General features: G+C 43.2%; 1 protein-coding gene across 1 annotated transcript; it reads left to right on the forward strand.

Annotated features, from left to right (window-relative positions):
* Nucleotides 1–9,873: 9,873 nt before the first annotated feature.
* On the forward strand, nt 9,874–12,345 carry LOC109878122 (GATOR complex protein NPRL2-like). The gene is made up of 5 exons (XM_020470370.2): nt 9,874–10,007; nt 10,622–10,656; nt 11,689–11,778; nt 11,868–11,985; nt 12,181–12,345. The coding sequence occupies exons 1-5, from the start codon at nt 9,874–9,876 to the stop codon at nt 12,341–12,343; spliced, it is 540 nt and encodes a 179-aa protein (XP_020325959.1). The 3' UTR covers nt 12,344–12,345.
* Nucleotides 12,346–14,828: the final 2,483 nt, after the last annotated feature.

The raw sequence follows: 14,828 nt of genomic DNA on the forward strand, positions 1-14,828 counted from the left end.
AGACCCAGGGTCTTAAGCTTAATGATGAGTTTGGAGGGTACTATGGTGTTGGATGCTGAGCGGTAGTCAATGAATAGCATTCTTACATAGAAATTCCTCTTGTCCAGATGGGATAGGGCAGTGTGCAGTGTGATTGCAATTGCATCGTCTGTGGACCTATTGGGGCGGTAAGCAAATTGGAGTGGGTCTATGGTAACAGGTAGGGTGGAGGTGATATGATCCTTGACTCATCTCTCAAATCAATTCATGATGACAGAAGTGAGTGCTAAGGGGTGATAGTCATTTAGTTCAGTTACCTTCGCTTTCTTGGGAACAAGAACAATGGTGGCCATCTTGAAGCATGTGGGGACAGCAGACTGGGATAGTGATTGATTGAATATGTCCGTAAACACACCAGCCAGCTGGTCTGCGCATGCTCTGAGGACACATCTAGGGATACCGTCTGGGCCGGTAGACTATCGAGGGTTGACATGTTTAAATGTTTTACTCACGTCGGCCATGGAGAAGGAGAGCCCATAGTCTTTTGTTGCAGGCCGTGTCATTGGCACTGTATTGCCCTCAAAGCGCGCAAAGAAGTTGTTCACTCATTTTGTCTGGGAGTGAGACGTCAATGTCCGCGACGGGGCTGGTTTTCTTTTTGTAGTCCGTGATTGTCTGTCGACCCTGACAAATTCAGTTGAAGTCGGAAGTTTACATACACCTTAGCGAAGTACATTTAAACTCTGTTTTCACAATTCATGACATTTAATGCTAGTAGAAATCCCTGTCTTAGGTCAGTTAGGATCACCACTTTATTTTAAGAATGGGAAATGTCAGAATAATAGTAGAGAGAATTATATATTTAATATTTTATTTATTTCATCACATTCCCAGTGGGTCAGAAGTTTACATACACTCAATTAGTATTTGGTATCATTGCCTTTAAATTGTTTAACCTGGGTCAAACGTTTCGGATAGCCTTCCACAAGCTTCCCATAATAAGTTGGGTGAATTTTGGCCCATTCCTCCTGACAGAGCTCGCGTAACTGAGTCAGGTTTGTAGGCCTCCTTGCTCGCACACACGCTTTTTCAGTTCTTCCCACAAATTTTCTATAGGATTGAGGTCAGGGCTTTGTGATGGCCACTCCAATACCTCAACTTTGTTGTCCTTAACCCATTTTGTCACAACTTTGGAAGTATGCTTGGGGTCATTGTCCATTTGGAAGACCCATCTTGAGATGTTGCTTCAATATATCCACATAATTGTCCTGCCTCATGATGCCATCTATTTTGTGAAGTGCACCAGTCCCTCCTGCAGCAAAGCACCCCCACAACATGATGCTGCCACCCCCGTGCTTCACGGTTGGGATGGTGTTCTTCAGCTTGCAAGCCTCCCCCTTTTTCCTCCAAACATAACGATGGTCATTATGGCCAAACAGTTTTATTTTTGTTTAGTCAGACCAGAGGACATTTCTCCTAAAATTACGATCTTTGTCCTCATGTGCAGTTGCAAACCGTAGTCAGACTTTTTTTTATGGCTGTTTTGGAACAGTGGCTTCTTCCTTGCTGAGTGGCCTTTCAGGTTATGTCGATATAAGACTTGTTTTACTGTGGATATAGTTACCTTTTGTACCCATTTCTTCCAGTATCTTCACAAGGTCCTTTGCTGTTGTTCTGGGATTCATGGCTTAAGGACAACAAAGTCAAGGTTTTGGAGTGGCCATCACAAAGCCCTGACCTCAATCCTATTGAAAATTTGTGGGCAGAACTGAAAAAGCGTGTGTTATTAAGGAGGCCTACAAACCTGACTCAGTTACACCAACTCTGTCAGCAGGAATGGGCCAAAAGTCACCCAACTTATTGTGGGAAGCTTGTGGAAGGCTACCATATACAGTGGGGCAAAAAAGTATTTAGTCAGCCACCATTGTGCAAGTTCTCCCACTTAAAAAGATGAGAGAGGCCTGTAATTTTCATCATAGGTACACTTAAACTATGACAGACAAAATTATATTTTTTTCTCCAGAAAATCACATTGTAGGATTTTTAATGAATTTATTTGCAAATTATGGTGGAAAATAAGTATTTGGTCAATAACAAAAGTTTATCTCAATACTGTTATATACCCTTTGTTGGCAATGACAGAGGTCAAACGTTTTCTGTAAGTCTTCACAAGCTTTTCACACACTGTTGCTGGTATTTTGGCCCATTCCTCCATGCAGATCTCCTCTAGAGCAGTGATGTTTTGGGGCTGTTGCTGGGCAACATCGACTTTCAACTCCCTCCAAAGGTTTTCTATGGGGTTGAGATCTGGAGACTGGCTAGGCCACTCCAGGACCTTTAAATGCTTCTTATGAAACCACTCCTTCGTTGCCCGGGCGGTGTGTTTGGGATCAATGTCATGCTGAAAGACCCAGCCATGTCCCTCAAAGCGCGCAAAGAAGTTGTTCACTCATTTTGTCTGGGAGTGAGACGTCAATGTCCGCGACGGGGCTGGTTTTCTTTTTGTAGTCCGTGATTGTCTGTCGACCCTGACAAATTCAGTTGAAGTCGGAAGTTTACATACACCTTAGCGAAGTACATTTAAACTCTGTTTTCACAATTCATGACATTTAATGCTAGTAGAAATCCCTGTCTTAGGTCAGTTAGGATCACCACTTTATTTTAAGAATGGGAAATGTCAGAATAATAGTAGAGAGAATTATATATTTAATATTTTATTTATTTCATCACATTCCCAGTGGGTCAGAAGTTTACATACACTCAATTAGTATTTGGTATCATTGCCTTTAAATTGTTTAACCTGGGTCAAACGTTTCGGATAGCCTTCCACAAGCTTCCCATAATAAGTTGGGTGAATTTTGGCCCATTCCTCCTGACAGAGCTCGCGTAACTGAGTCAGGTTTGTAGGCCTCCTTGCTCGCACACACGCTTTTTCAGTTCTTCCCACAAATTTTCTATAGGATTGAGGTCAGGGCTTTGTGATGGCCACTCCAATACCTCAACTTTGTTGTCCTTAACCCATTTTGTCACAACTTTGGAAGTATGCTTGGGGTCATTGTCCATTTGGAAGACCCATCTTGAGATGTTGCTTCAATATATCCACATAATTGTCCTGCCTCATGATGCCATCTATTTTGTGAAGTGCACCAGTCCCTCCTGCAGCAAAGCACCCCCACAACATGATGCTGCCACCCCCGTGCTTCACGGTTGGGATGGTGTTCTTCAGCTTGCAAGCCTCCCCCTTTTTCCTCCAAACATAACGATGGTCATTATGGCCAAACAGTTTTATTTTTGTTTAGTCAGACCAGAGGACATTTCTCCTAAAATTACGATCTTTGTCCTCATGTGCAGTTGCAAACCGTAGTCAGACTTTTTTTTATGGCTGTTTTGGAACAGTGGCTTCTTCCTTGCTGAGTGGCCTTTCAGGTTATGTCGATATAAGACTTGTTTTACTGTGGATATAGTTACCTTTTGTACCCATTTCTTCCAGTATCTTCACAAGGTCCTTTGCTGTTGTTCTGGGATTCATGGCTTAAGGACAACAAAGTCAAGGTTTTGGAGTGGCCATCACAAAGCCCTGACCTCAATCCTATTGAAAATTTGTGGGCAGAACTGAAAAAGCGTGTGTTATTAAGGAGGCCTACAAACCTGACTCAGTTACACCAACTCTGTCAGCAGGAATGGGCCAAAAGTCACCCAACTTATTGTGGGAAGCTTGTGGAAGGCTACCATATACAGTGGGGCAAAAAAGTATTTAGTCAGCCACCATTGTGCAAGTTCTCCCACTTAAAAAGATGAGAGAGGCCTGTAATTTTCATCATAGGTAGACTTAAACTATGACAGACAAAATTATATTTTTTTCTCCAGAAAATCACATTGTAGGATTTTTAATGAATTTATTTGCAAATTATGGTGGAAAATAAGTATTTGGTCAATAACAAAAGTTTATCTCAATACTGTTATATACCCTTTGTTGGCAATGACAGAGGTCAAACGTTTTCTGTAAGTCTTCACAAGCTTTTCACACACTGTTGCTGGTATTTTGGCCCATTCCTCCATGCAGATCTCCTCTAGAGCAGTGATGTTTTGGGGCTGTTGCTGGGCAACATCGACTTTCAACTCCCTCCAAAGGTTTTCTATGGGGTTGAGATCTGGAGACTGGCTAGGCCACTCCAGGACCTTTAAATGCTTCTTATGAAACCACTCCTTCGTTGCCCGGGCGGTGTGTTTGGGATCAATGTCATGCTGAAAGACCCAGCCATGTTTCATCTTCAATGCCCTTGCTGATGGAAGGAGGTTTTCACTCAAAATCTCACGATACATGGCCCCATTCATTCTTTCCTTTACACGGATCAGTCGTCCTGGTCCCTTTGCAGAAAAACAGCCCCAAAGCACAGAAAGAAAAAGCAAATGGAATTCAAATAATTTAACAGATTTAGTCTGTTTTGTTTAAAAAACTAAAAATGACTGACATTTCGATGAATCGCTCAGCACTATGAGGTGGGCAATTATTGTTTTAGAAAAGTAAAAACCAATAAAAAAATGGTCTATAAAGTTTTGCCTATTCTACATATCGGACTACAAGGAATAGTGTTTTTGTAACTTCTTATAGGCTGTTTCTAAGGACACGCAAATGTGTCTCATTTTACCAATATCCCTTGTTTACTGATGGGTGGACGCCCTAATGCATATGGATGATGGGTAAATTTCTCAAATGTCCGATAAATGAAAATGTTACCTGTCACTTGTCCCACAAAAAACCCTGGCACAGGCACATACACACACACAAACACACACAATTAATATCTGTTGGAAATGGTGCCGATAGAGATGGCATAATGTCATAGATGGTGCTGATAGAGATGTCAGCTTCGCTTCAGGTCCTTAGGAACTGTGCAGTATATATATATATATTTTTAATGTATTATACCTTACATTGTTAGCCCAGAAAACCTAAAGTGTTATTACATACACACCCGGGAAGAACTATTGGATATCAGAGAGACGTCAATTTACCAGCATACCAGCACTACGACCACGAATACGACTTTACCAAAGCGGATGCTTTGTCTCCAGGGCATTTGAACTGATTCCAGAGGCCGAAAAGAGTTGTTGCCAGAGATTTTAATGTTAATTTCTCTACCATAAGCCGCCTCCAACTTCATTTTAGAGAATACACTGCTGCCCCAACCTACATGTGCAAATTACCTCGACTAACTTGTACCCCGCACATTGACTTGGTACCGGTACCCCCTGTATATAGCCTCGTTATTGTTAATTTATTGTGTTACTTTTTTATTATTTTTTACTTTAGTTTATTTGGTAAATATTTTCTTAACTCTTTCTTGAACTGCGCTGTTGGTTAAGGGCTTGTAAGTAAGCATTTCATGGTAAGGTCTACACCTGTTGTATGTGACAAATAAAGTTTGATTTGATTCTCATCGTATTTGCAGGTCCGAGAAAAAAATATCCTCTTATAAACATTTAATGCAATTCTATGTCATTTTACATATTAGCTGAATATTTTTCATACCACACTAATTACAGAAATTACAGGACAGAGAGATCTTGGTTTTAACTAAACTGTCCCTGTTTGCAAATAATACAATAATACAATCTGAGACGTCATTAGGAGTCTGATCACGGTAACTTCAAAAGTTAGCCCTACCTTTCTACCCCAGACATAGTAGACCTACTGAGCTTTAACTGCTGGCTACTCTTCTTCCATGGCTTAACTCAACGAGAGGTGTTTCCCTAAAAGACGTATGGGTGTAAACATATTTTATTGTACAAGTGAATAGCTTAATCAATTGATGGTGACAGAATTAGATTACTTCCCAAGCGAAGTACATTTTTTGTCTCCTCGGCTATAGGAAGGTTGTAGCTCATCCTTTGAATGTCAAAGAAACTAAACAATGATATCCCCCTGGGGTGGCAGGGTAGCCTAGTGGTTAGAGTGTTAGACTAGTAACCAAAAGGTTGCAAGTTCAAACCCCCGAGCTGAAAAGGTACAAATCTGTCATTCTGCCCCTGAACAGGCACTGTTCCTAGGGCATCATTGAAAATAAGAATTTGTTCTTAACTGACTTGCCTAGTTAAATAAATATGCATCAGAGTCATGTCTTTCCTGGGTATTTCACAGCATTGGGGACCAAAGCGTTGTTATAGATCACTTTATGTAATCGGATCCGTTTTATTTTCCTCAAAATCTTAAGCTAACAAGCCTGTGCTTTTTGCCATTGTCTTTAATAAAGGTAGTCTCGTACCCCTTCAATTCGAGTCTTGATTTTAACTTAACAGCCCTTTTCTGACACGAGGTTGGCTATTTAAAGTGCATAGTGGGTGGAGGAATTGACTGACAAATCTATGGATATAGCAGCCTATAGCCTAATTTCGTCTGTCAAACAGGTAGATCTAACTTTTTTAAATGAAGACGGTTGAAATTTGCCCACTTTCAGCACCATGAGCTGAATTGAACTACATTTTACAGTAGCTTGATTGTAGTTGAACTAAATTCAAATGTAGGTAGTGTTTTCTGAACTTCAGAACTTTTTTTGCTATGAAGTGGTATAGCTAACTATTGGAACTACACACTACTTGTTCCTTTCTTTTTAGCATCACCCCTTTCTAATTCTACCTTGAAACAGTTGTTGTGTTTACTATGCTAACTTACACATTCTGTTAAGATCTGACTCCAGAGTGATTAGTTCTTGCAATTTGTAGTCTATGACGTTTCAGATTTAGATATGATTTATCACAAAGTACTTTGAATGAAGTGAACTACTTTAGTGTAACTTAACTCCTTCCAGTGTGAAGTAATTGGTAGCTTGGTAAACTATATGTTCAGAGTAGCTTTCCCAACACTGCAACTATCAGGTTTCAGGTATGACCCAGATGCAGACAGTGTCGAAGAAACAAAAGTTTATTTCTAGAACAGGGGCAGGCAAACGGAAACAGGAGACAAAGGGCTGTGAGACATGGGTTTAACTCTAGACACATGAAAGGTGGGATGTATACGGAGGGTATGGGGCAACAGAAGACAAACAGCAGAGGGCTAATGACCTTGGAGATGGGAAATGGGATGATTAACCGGGGAGAGATTTTGCAGGATTCCACCCGGAGGGACAGATCCCAGGTGGACAGCCATACTTTCTGCCCGAGAAGATCCTGGGGAGCCGGTGTCCGGTGACGAACCGCTTGTCCTCAATACCTGGAGGTGGACACGAGGAGGGCCGACTGGACTCTCATTCAAGTACGACAACAGTGGCAGAGAAACATCTGGTCCGAAGGTATGCTGACTTCTTCTTCTTGCTTAGGGAAAAGCGGGGGCTGATACCCCAGGGAACACTCAAAGTGTGATAGGCCTGTAGCAGGGAAGGGTGTTGTAGGCATATTCAACCCACACAAGCTGCTGGCTCCAGGTGGTGGGGTTGGGGGAGACCAAGCAGTACAGAGTCGTTTCTAGGTCCTGGTTGGTTTGCTCCAACTAGCCGTTGGACTGGGGTGGAACCCGGAGGACAGACTGGCCGACAACCCAATGAGTGTGCAGAACGCCTTCCAGAACTGGGATGAGAACTGAGGACCCCGGTCAGAGACCATGTCTACTGGCAGTCCATGGATCCGGAAGACGTGCTGCACCATGAGCTGGGCCATCTCTTTGGCAGAAGGTAGCTTGAGGAGAAAAATTAAGTGGGAGCTTTGGAAAACCGATCCACTATGGTCAGGATGGCAGTGTTGCCATCAGACGGGGGAGACCCGTGACAAAGTCCAGGTAGATGTGAAACCAGGGACAATGAGGGACAGGCAGAGGTTGGAGGAGACCAGATGGGGCTTGCCGAGGTAGTGTTGTTCTGTGCACAGACCATGCAAGTGGCGACGAATGCGGAGACATTAAGAACCATGGTAGGCCACCAAAAGCGTTGTGGCACAAAAGCCAGGGTCCGGCAGGAGCCCGGGTGGCAGAAAAGCCTGGAGGAGTGTGCCCACTCCAGGACCAAGGAGTGGACCGCGTAAGGAATGAACATCCGGTTACCTGGGTTTCCCCTGGCGTTCGGCTGGGAACGATGTGCCTCACGAACCTGCTTCCCTATTCCCCAGCTGAGTGCAGTCGCCAGGCACAAGGTGGGAAGGATGGTCTCAGGTTCTGGGGTAGTAGCCGTGGGGCTATAGCGGTGTGACTGCGCATCCGGCTTGAGATTCTTGGATCCTGGCTGGTATGAGAGGGAGAAGTTGAACCGGGTGAACAGTAGGGCCCACCTAGCTTGCCTGGAATTGAGGCGCTTCGCGGTGTGGAGATATTCCAGGTTCTTGTGGTCGGTCCACACAATGAAAATATGTTCTACCCTCTCCAGCCATTGCTTCCACTCCTCCAACGCCATCTTCACAGCGAGAAGCTCATGATTCCCCACATAATAGTGGTGTTCTGTGATCCCGGAATGCCCGATCAGCAGCTGGGGACCACGTGATCGGAACCTTGAGAGAGGTGAGTGCAGACAGGGGGGATGCCAGGGTGCTGTAGCCCCGGATAAAGAGGCAATAAAAGTTGGTGAATCCCAGGAAACGTTGCAGCTGTACTCTGGACATAGGCTGGGTCCAATCCACCACCACTCTCACTGTCCTGGGATCCATCTGGACATTCCCTGCAGCAATGATGTAACCCAGAAAGGGGATGGTGGAGAGATTTAATTTGCACTTCTCTGCTTTTACAAAAAGGCGTTGGGAAACCTGTCGGATGTGGAGCACGTGTTCTTGGGTGGAGCGTGTGAAGACGAGGATGTCATCGAGGTAGACGAAGATGAACCGGTTCAACATGTGACAGAGAACATCATTAACCAGAGCCTGGAACACAGCAGGGGCGCTGGTAAGGCCAAATGGCATGACCAGATTCTTTCTCATTGTGACCACTGGCCATGTTGAAGGCAGTTTTTCACTTGTCCCCTTCCCATATCCGCACCAGGTGGTAGGCTTTCCATAGCTCCAGCTTGGAGAACACGGTGGCACCCTGAAGTGGCTCAAAGGGTGAGGAGATGAGAGGTAGCGGTTCTTCACCGTGATGTCATTCAGACCCCGGTAGTTGATGCACGGCGCAGGGTTTTGTCCTTCTTCTCCACAAAGAAGAACCCTCCGCCTGCGGGGGAGGCAGAAGGACGGATGAACCCTGCAGCTAGGGAGTCCTCAATGTAAGTCTCCATAGTCATAATCTCCGGACCCGACAGAGAGTACAGTCGTCCCCGGGGTGGAGTGGTGCATGGGAGAAGGTCAATCCCACAGTTATGTGGTCGGTGCAGCAGCAGTGAAGTTGGCCTTACTGAACACCTCCCAGAGATCCTGGTACTTCGCATGAATGGCGGAGAGGTCCGGGGCAACTTCCGAGCCCCCAGGAAGACGTCCCGGGGCAGGCTGCGCTGACTTCAGGCAATGGGCATAGCAGAACGGGCTTCAGCCCATGATTGCACCGGCACACCAGTCAATGAGGGGATTGTGTCGCTGTAGCCAGGAGAAACCCAATACCATGGGTACCTGAGAAGACTTAATGAGCAGGAGCTGGAGCATCTTGCTGTGATTCCCTGATACACATAGGTTGATTGGGTGGTATTGTGGGTGACCCGGCCTATAGAGAGCACGTCCAGTGCTCTAAAATCCATGGGAATGGAGAGGGACTGAGTGGGAATATCCAGCTCAGAAGCCAGGGTAGCGTCCTTTAAGCTCTCATTGGCCCCAGAGTCGGTGTACCCGGAGAGATTTTGACTAGTTCTCCCACAGCAACATGGCATGAAAAGGTCTTTTAGTGGACAGGTGGAGACGAAATGACTAGTAGTTCTGCAATACAGGCAGCTCTTAGTGTGAAGCCTGTATAACCGTTCAGCTGGAGACCGCCTAGTTCTGCCTAGTTGCATGGGCTCGGGAAGAGGTGAATCGGCAGTCTTCGGAGCTCTCGGGGGAACTCGGGTATCCTCGGGTTCTCTCGGCAACGGAGCCATCGGGGAACTTCCGGGATACCTCAGAGACAAGGTGGAATTCTTGGACGGGTGAGTAAAATGCAACACAAAATTACGTTCTTGAGCTTTTGGTCCTGTGGATACCACGCTGTGAACAGTTTGAAGCAAACCTGTGCACATGCAAAGATACAGTGTGTGAGTCTCCCTTTAATTTGGCCAAAGAAAATGGCTCAACAGAATGAAACAAAACACTTGCGAGCTGGTTTAAACCTTCACAAATGTTTTCAACAGGATATATTGCAGCAATTACCAAGAAAGGCTAGTACCTACCATACCTAATAATTTACAACAATAGTTTAATGATATTTATTTTACAACAAGCCTACTAATAACCCATCTTAAACTAAATACGGAGCACACAATTAAAATTAATTTAGCAAACAGAAATTTCTCAACAGATAAAACAAAATGCATTATGCATGTTTAAAACTTGTTTAGATTACTAAATAGGCCTACAATGATAACAATAATATACAGCAGTGGTTACCAACCGGTCAATCGCCAAGGAATTCCTAGTTGATTACCAAACATTTCTGTAAAAAACAACAAGGCTTTCGTTCCTATATTTTTTTTACTCGTCTCACGCTGTTAGTGTTAGGTGTACCTGATGTGTTCTCATTGTGAACCATTTCATATCTATAAAGGTACAAACTCTGCTTTCCCGGGGGGAGCAGATCAAGTGCGCTATAGGCCTACCACTGGCCAATCGGATGGTTCAGATTAACATAACGTAGCAGGCGTAAAAGAAAGCTATAGCAAAGTTGATACTGTGAGATTTCTAAACTTTTAAAACCATAACTAGAGAGAGACTGTCAATGAATAGAGCAAAGAGCTGCTGTTTTTATGACTGAGTTCATGTTTAAGTTTTTACTCAGCACTGTCAACACTTTGTATTCAAAACTTTTATAAGCCATAAAATGCGTGTTCTCCCTACTTCCACTCGCACTACAACCAACACTGCAGCTGCAATGAATGAGTCAAAGTGTATCGATAGGCTTGCGTTGTTATTATTAGCAGCTTGGGTCTTTTTTAATATCGAGGAATGTTTCACTTTATCTGATCATATTAGTAACAACATGAATTTGTGCATGAGGCAGAAATAATGTGGTGCAATTTGAGTTTTGCCATTAGCTGGAAGACGGAGTCCATTTTTGGTCAGTGTCAGCAGAGGAAAGGGAGAGCGGAGGGACGTTGACTGACCATCAGAAGTAGGCTCTATCAACACAGTAATATAAAAAAGGTTATTATGATGCTTACTCAGTTGTGCCTCACAAGTAATACAACAAATGATCTATTACCAGTGTGATCATATAGCCTACTTCAAATGTTGAAATATCATTTTAATAAAATGGTTAGAGAAGTACAAAAATGCATTGGCAGGGCAATTCAAGCAAAGCCCATATGCGGTGATAATGTTTTGGGCCTATAGCCTACTGCATAGGTTAATGTTGCGTAGGCTTACATTTTTTAAGTAATGTTAAAAACAAATCTGAACTGTAGATCTCGGCTTGCATTTTGACTCAGAAAGTGATGTTGACTCAAAAAAGGTTGGTGACCACTAAAACTGGTAATATGATGCAACAGATAATGAACCCATTGGAATAGATTCTAAGAGAACATTCTTTATGATGAAACAAGATTTCCCTTTGAAACCATGGAATAGATTCTAAGAGAACATTCTTTATGATGAAACAACATTTGTGTACTGCAGGGGTTGTGTACTGCACAACCCCTACAGTCCAGAGCCTGATAGATGACAGGTCCATTCAGGAGGAGTGTCTCAACTATGTCACCAAGAAAGGTAACAGCCAGTTTGGAAAGTTGTAGTCAGAACAAGTTAGAATTTGTTACAGTGAGTGTATGATAAGTTCTGCTGCCTGTGTGCTTCAGGACAGAAGAGAGCCTGTTTAAGGGATGTGTTCCAGCTGTACTGTGGTCTGACTCCAGGCACCACAGTTCGTGATCTTTGCTCCCGCTACTCACAGCAGCTGCAGAGGGTAGATGAGAGGTGAGTTATTAAGCATCCATGTTGACTCATGATGTTTATGTGGTTGACATAGACCTCAATGTCCATATTTATTTATTTATTTGTCAGGGACCATGTACAACATGCCATTGCACCAGATTTAGCTAGATAGCTAATCCTCATCTACGTGGAGAAGTGTAGAGAATAGTGTTGTTGATATCATGTGATGCTCAACAGGAGGCTGATCCAGTATGGACTGATGAAGGCTCTCATTCGCCGTCTGCAGAAGTATCCTGTTAAGGTGACACGAGACGAGAGGAGCCGCCCACCACGCCTTTACACTGGTTGCCATAGTTACGACGAAATCTGCTGCAAGACGGGTAGGTTAAGGCGGTTATGATGACACATTACTGGTTTTATAGTGATGACATGTGTTTTACTGATACGGTAATAATAAGGATTAATACAAATTATTATAAATACTATATATATTTATTTTTTTCAAAATTGCATCCTACCTGAATAGCGAGTTGCACAGTAGCCTGCATTTGGTCGTACCAACTTTCTTCTCATCTTTGTCCACTACAATATTAAAAGTTCTCCATACAAAGGACATTCCTCTGGTAGGCCTTTCACTGTAGGCATACTCTCTAACTTTCCTTTAACTTTCTCTCCTCTCTCGCTCTCTCTCTCCTCAGCAGCAGATGCATGCTGATATTAGATACTACTGCACTGTTGGAGCTAGGAACAAGCATTTCGCAACATCCCCAACAACATCTGCTAAATATGTGTATGTGACCAATAAAATGTGATTTGATGCACATAAGGCAGCACGCAAGGAGTGAGAGAATGGTGCTGAAGTGTGAAATCGGGATGTATAATATGCAGCCCCCCAGCTACAACTTCACTTAATCGGCTTTTAATTTATTTTATAGGCAAAAGCCGTCTAACGGAAACCCTGGTGTGTGTGTGTGTGTGTGTGTGTGTGTGTGTGTGTGTGTGTGTGTGTGTGTGTGTGTGTGTGTGTGTGTGTGTGTGTGTGTGTGTGTGTGAATGAGTGTTCCTCACCATTTCCAAGAATACGTCTTTCTTTGGAGGGGCAGTGTCTGTGACAGTGAGGTGACTGAGGAAGCGCTGGAGCTCCACCAGGTTGGCCAGCTGGTCTCTTAACTTTGAATTGTCTATGCTATCCTGCACAGTTCTCAGAGCTCATAATTCTATCCTCACGTATGTTCAGGAAGGAGAGACAATCATGTAAATAATAGTAAGAGAAAACACCAGTCAAAACAAAGCCTGGATACGTCATCTGTCTTCTAATCGGAGGGGAGATAAGAAAAGATTTTGTAGGACAATGATCTGAACAAACATTCTTCCTGAGCTATAGTTTTGATAGTTAGGATTCAGAGGCCACTCTTGTCAGAAGCGCCAGTACTGGCTGAGGCTACTGTACCTTTAAGCCCTGGTTCTTGTTGAAGTTGTTGAAGTCATATTTCCTTTGGCAGTCTTCCTTCAGCACCAGGTTGTACAGAGCAATCCAGACCTGGCTGTCCAATTTAATCACCTTCAGACAGAATCCATTAATGTACTTCTCTATCTCTCCTGTAGAAGGAGACAAAGGACATGTGGGTCTACTACACTGTAACAACTATGCTAGGGTTCCCCAACTGGTGGCCCGCAGGCCAAATAGTTTTATACCCCCCCCCCCCCCCCCCCCCCTCTTTAGAATTTTCATTGTTGGACCTAAAAAACTGTAAAAACACCAGGAAATCAGCTACAAGTCATTTTCATTTAGGAAATCTGTTCCCAAGTCTTCCCACGCATGTTTAGTCAAATATTATATCTGTTTGGGCTTCTTGCGGTCAATTTGCAGTCTACAAGTTATTTGTAATCATGTTCTGGCCCCCCGACCATGCGCTAGTTGATGATCCCATTACAATATTCACACCTCAACTTTTTTGCACATGTTTTACAGCCTGAATTTGAAATGGATTATATTGAGTTTTTTGTCACTGGCCTACACACAATACCCCATTATGTCAAAGTGGAAATATGTTTTTAAACATTTTTACAAATTAATACAAAATGAAAAGCTGAAATGTCTTGAGTCAACAACTATTCAACCCCTTTGTTATGGCTAGCCTAAATAAGTTCAGGAGTAAACATTTGCTTAACAAGTCACATGGACTGAATAATAGTGTTTAACATGATTTTTGAATGACTACCTCATCTCTGTACCCCACATGTACAATTATCTGTCGAGCAGTGAACAGATTCAACCACAAAGACCAGGGAGGTTTTCCAATGCCTCGCAAAAAAGGGCACCTATTGATAGATGGGTCACATGAAAAAAGCAGACATGGAATATTCCTTTGAGCATGATGAAGTTATTCATTACTCTTTGGATGGTGTATCAATGAACGCAGTCACTACAAAGATACAGGCGTCCTTCCTAACTCCAGAGAGGAGGGAAACCACTCAGGGATTTCTCCATGAGGCCAATGGTGACATTTAAACAGTTAAAGTTTAATGGCTGTGATAGGAGAAAACTGAGGATGCATCAACAGCATTGTAGTTATTCAAAAATAGTAAACTAATTGACAGAGTAAAAAGGAAGCCTGTACAGAATAAACATATTCCAAAACATGCATCCTGTTTTCAACAAGGCACAAAAGTAAAACTGAAAAAATTTGCCAAAGAAATGAACTTTGTCTTGAATACAAAGTGTTATGTTTGGGGCAAATCCATCACAACACATTACTGAGTATCCACTTCATATTTTCAAGCATGGTGGTGGCTGCATCATGTTATGAGTATACTCTTTTTTTAGGATAAAAAAAACCCAATAGAGCTAAGCACAGGCAAAATCCTAGAGGAATACTTGGTTC

The sequence above is a fragment of the Oncorhynchus kisutch genome, linkage group LG1, assembly GCF_002021735.2.
Source record: "Oncorhynchus kisutch isolate 150728-3 linkage group LG1, Okis_V2, whole genome shotgun sequence".
Taxonomy (NCBI): Eukaryota; Metazoa; Chordata; class Actinopteri; order Salmoniformes; family Salmonidae; genus Oncorhynchus; species Oncorhynchus kisutch.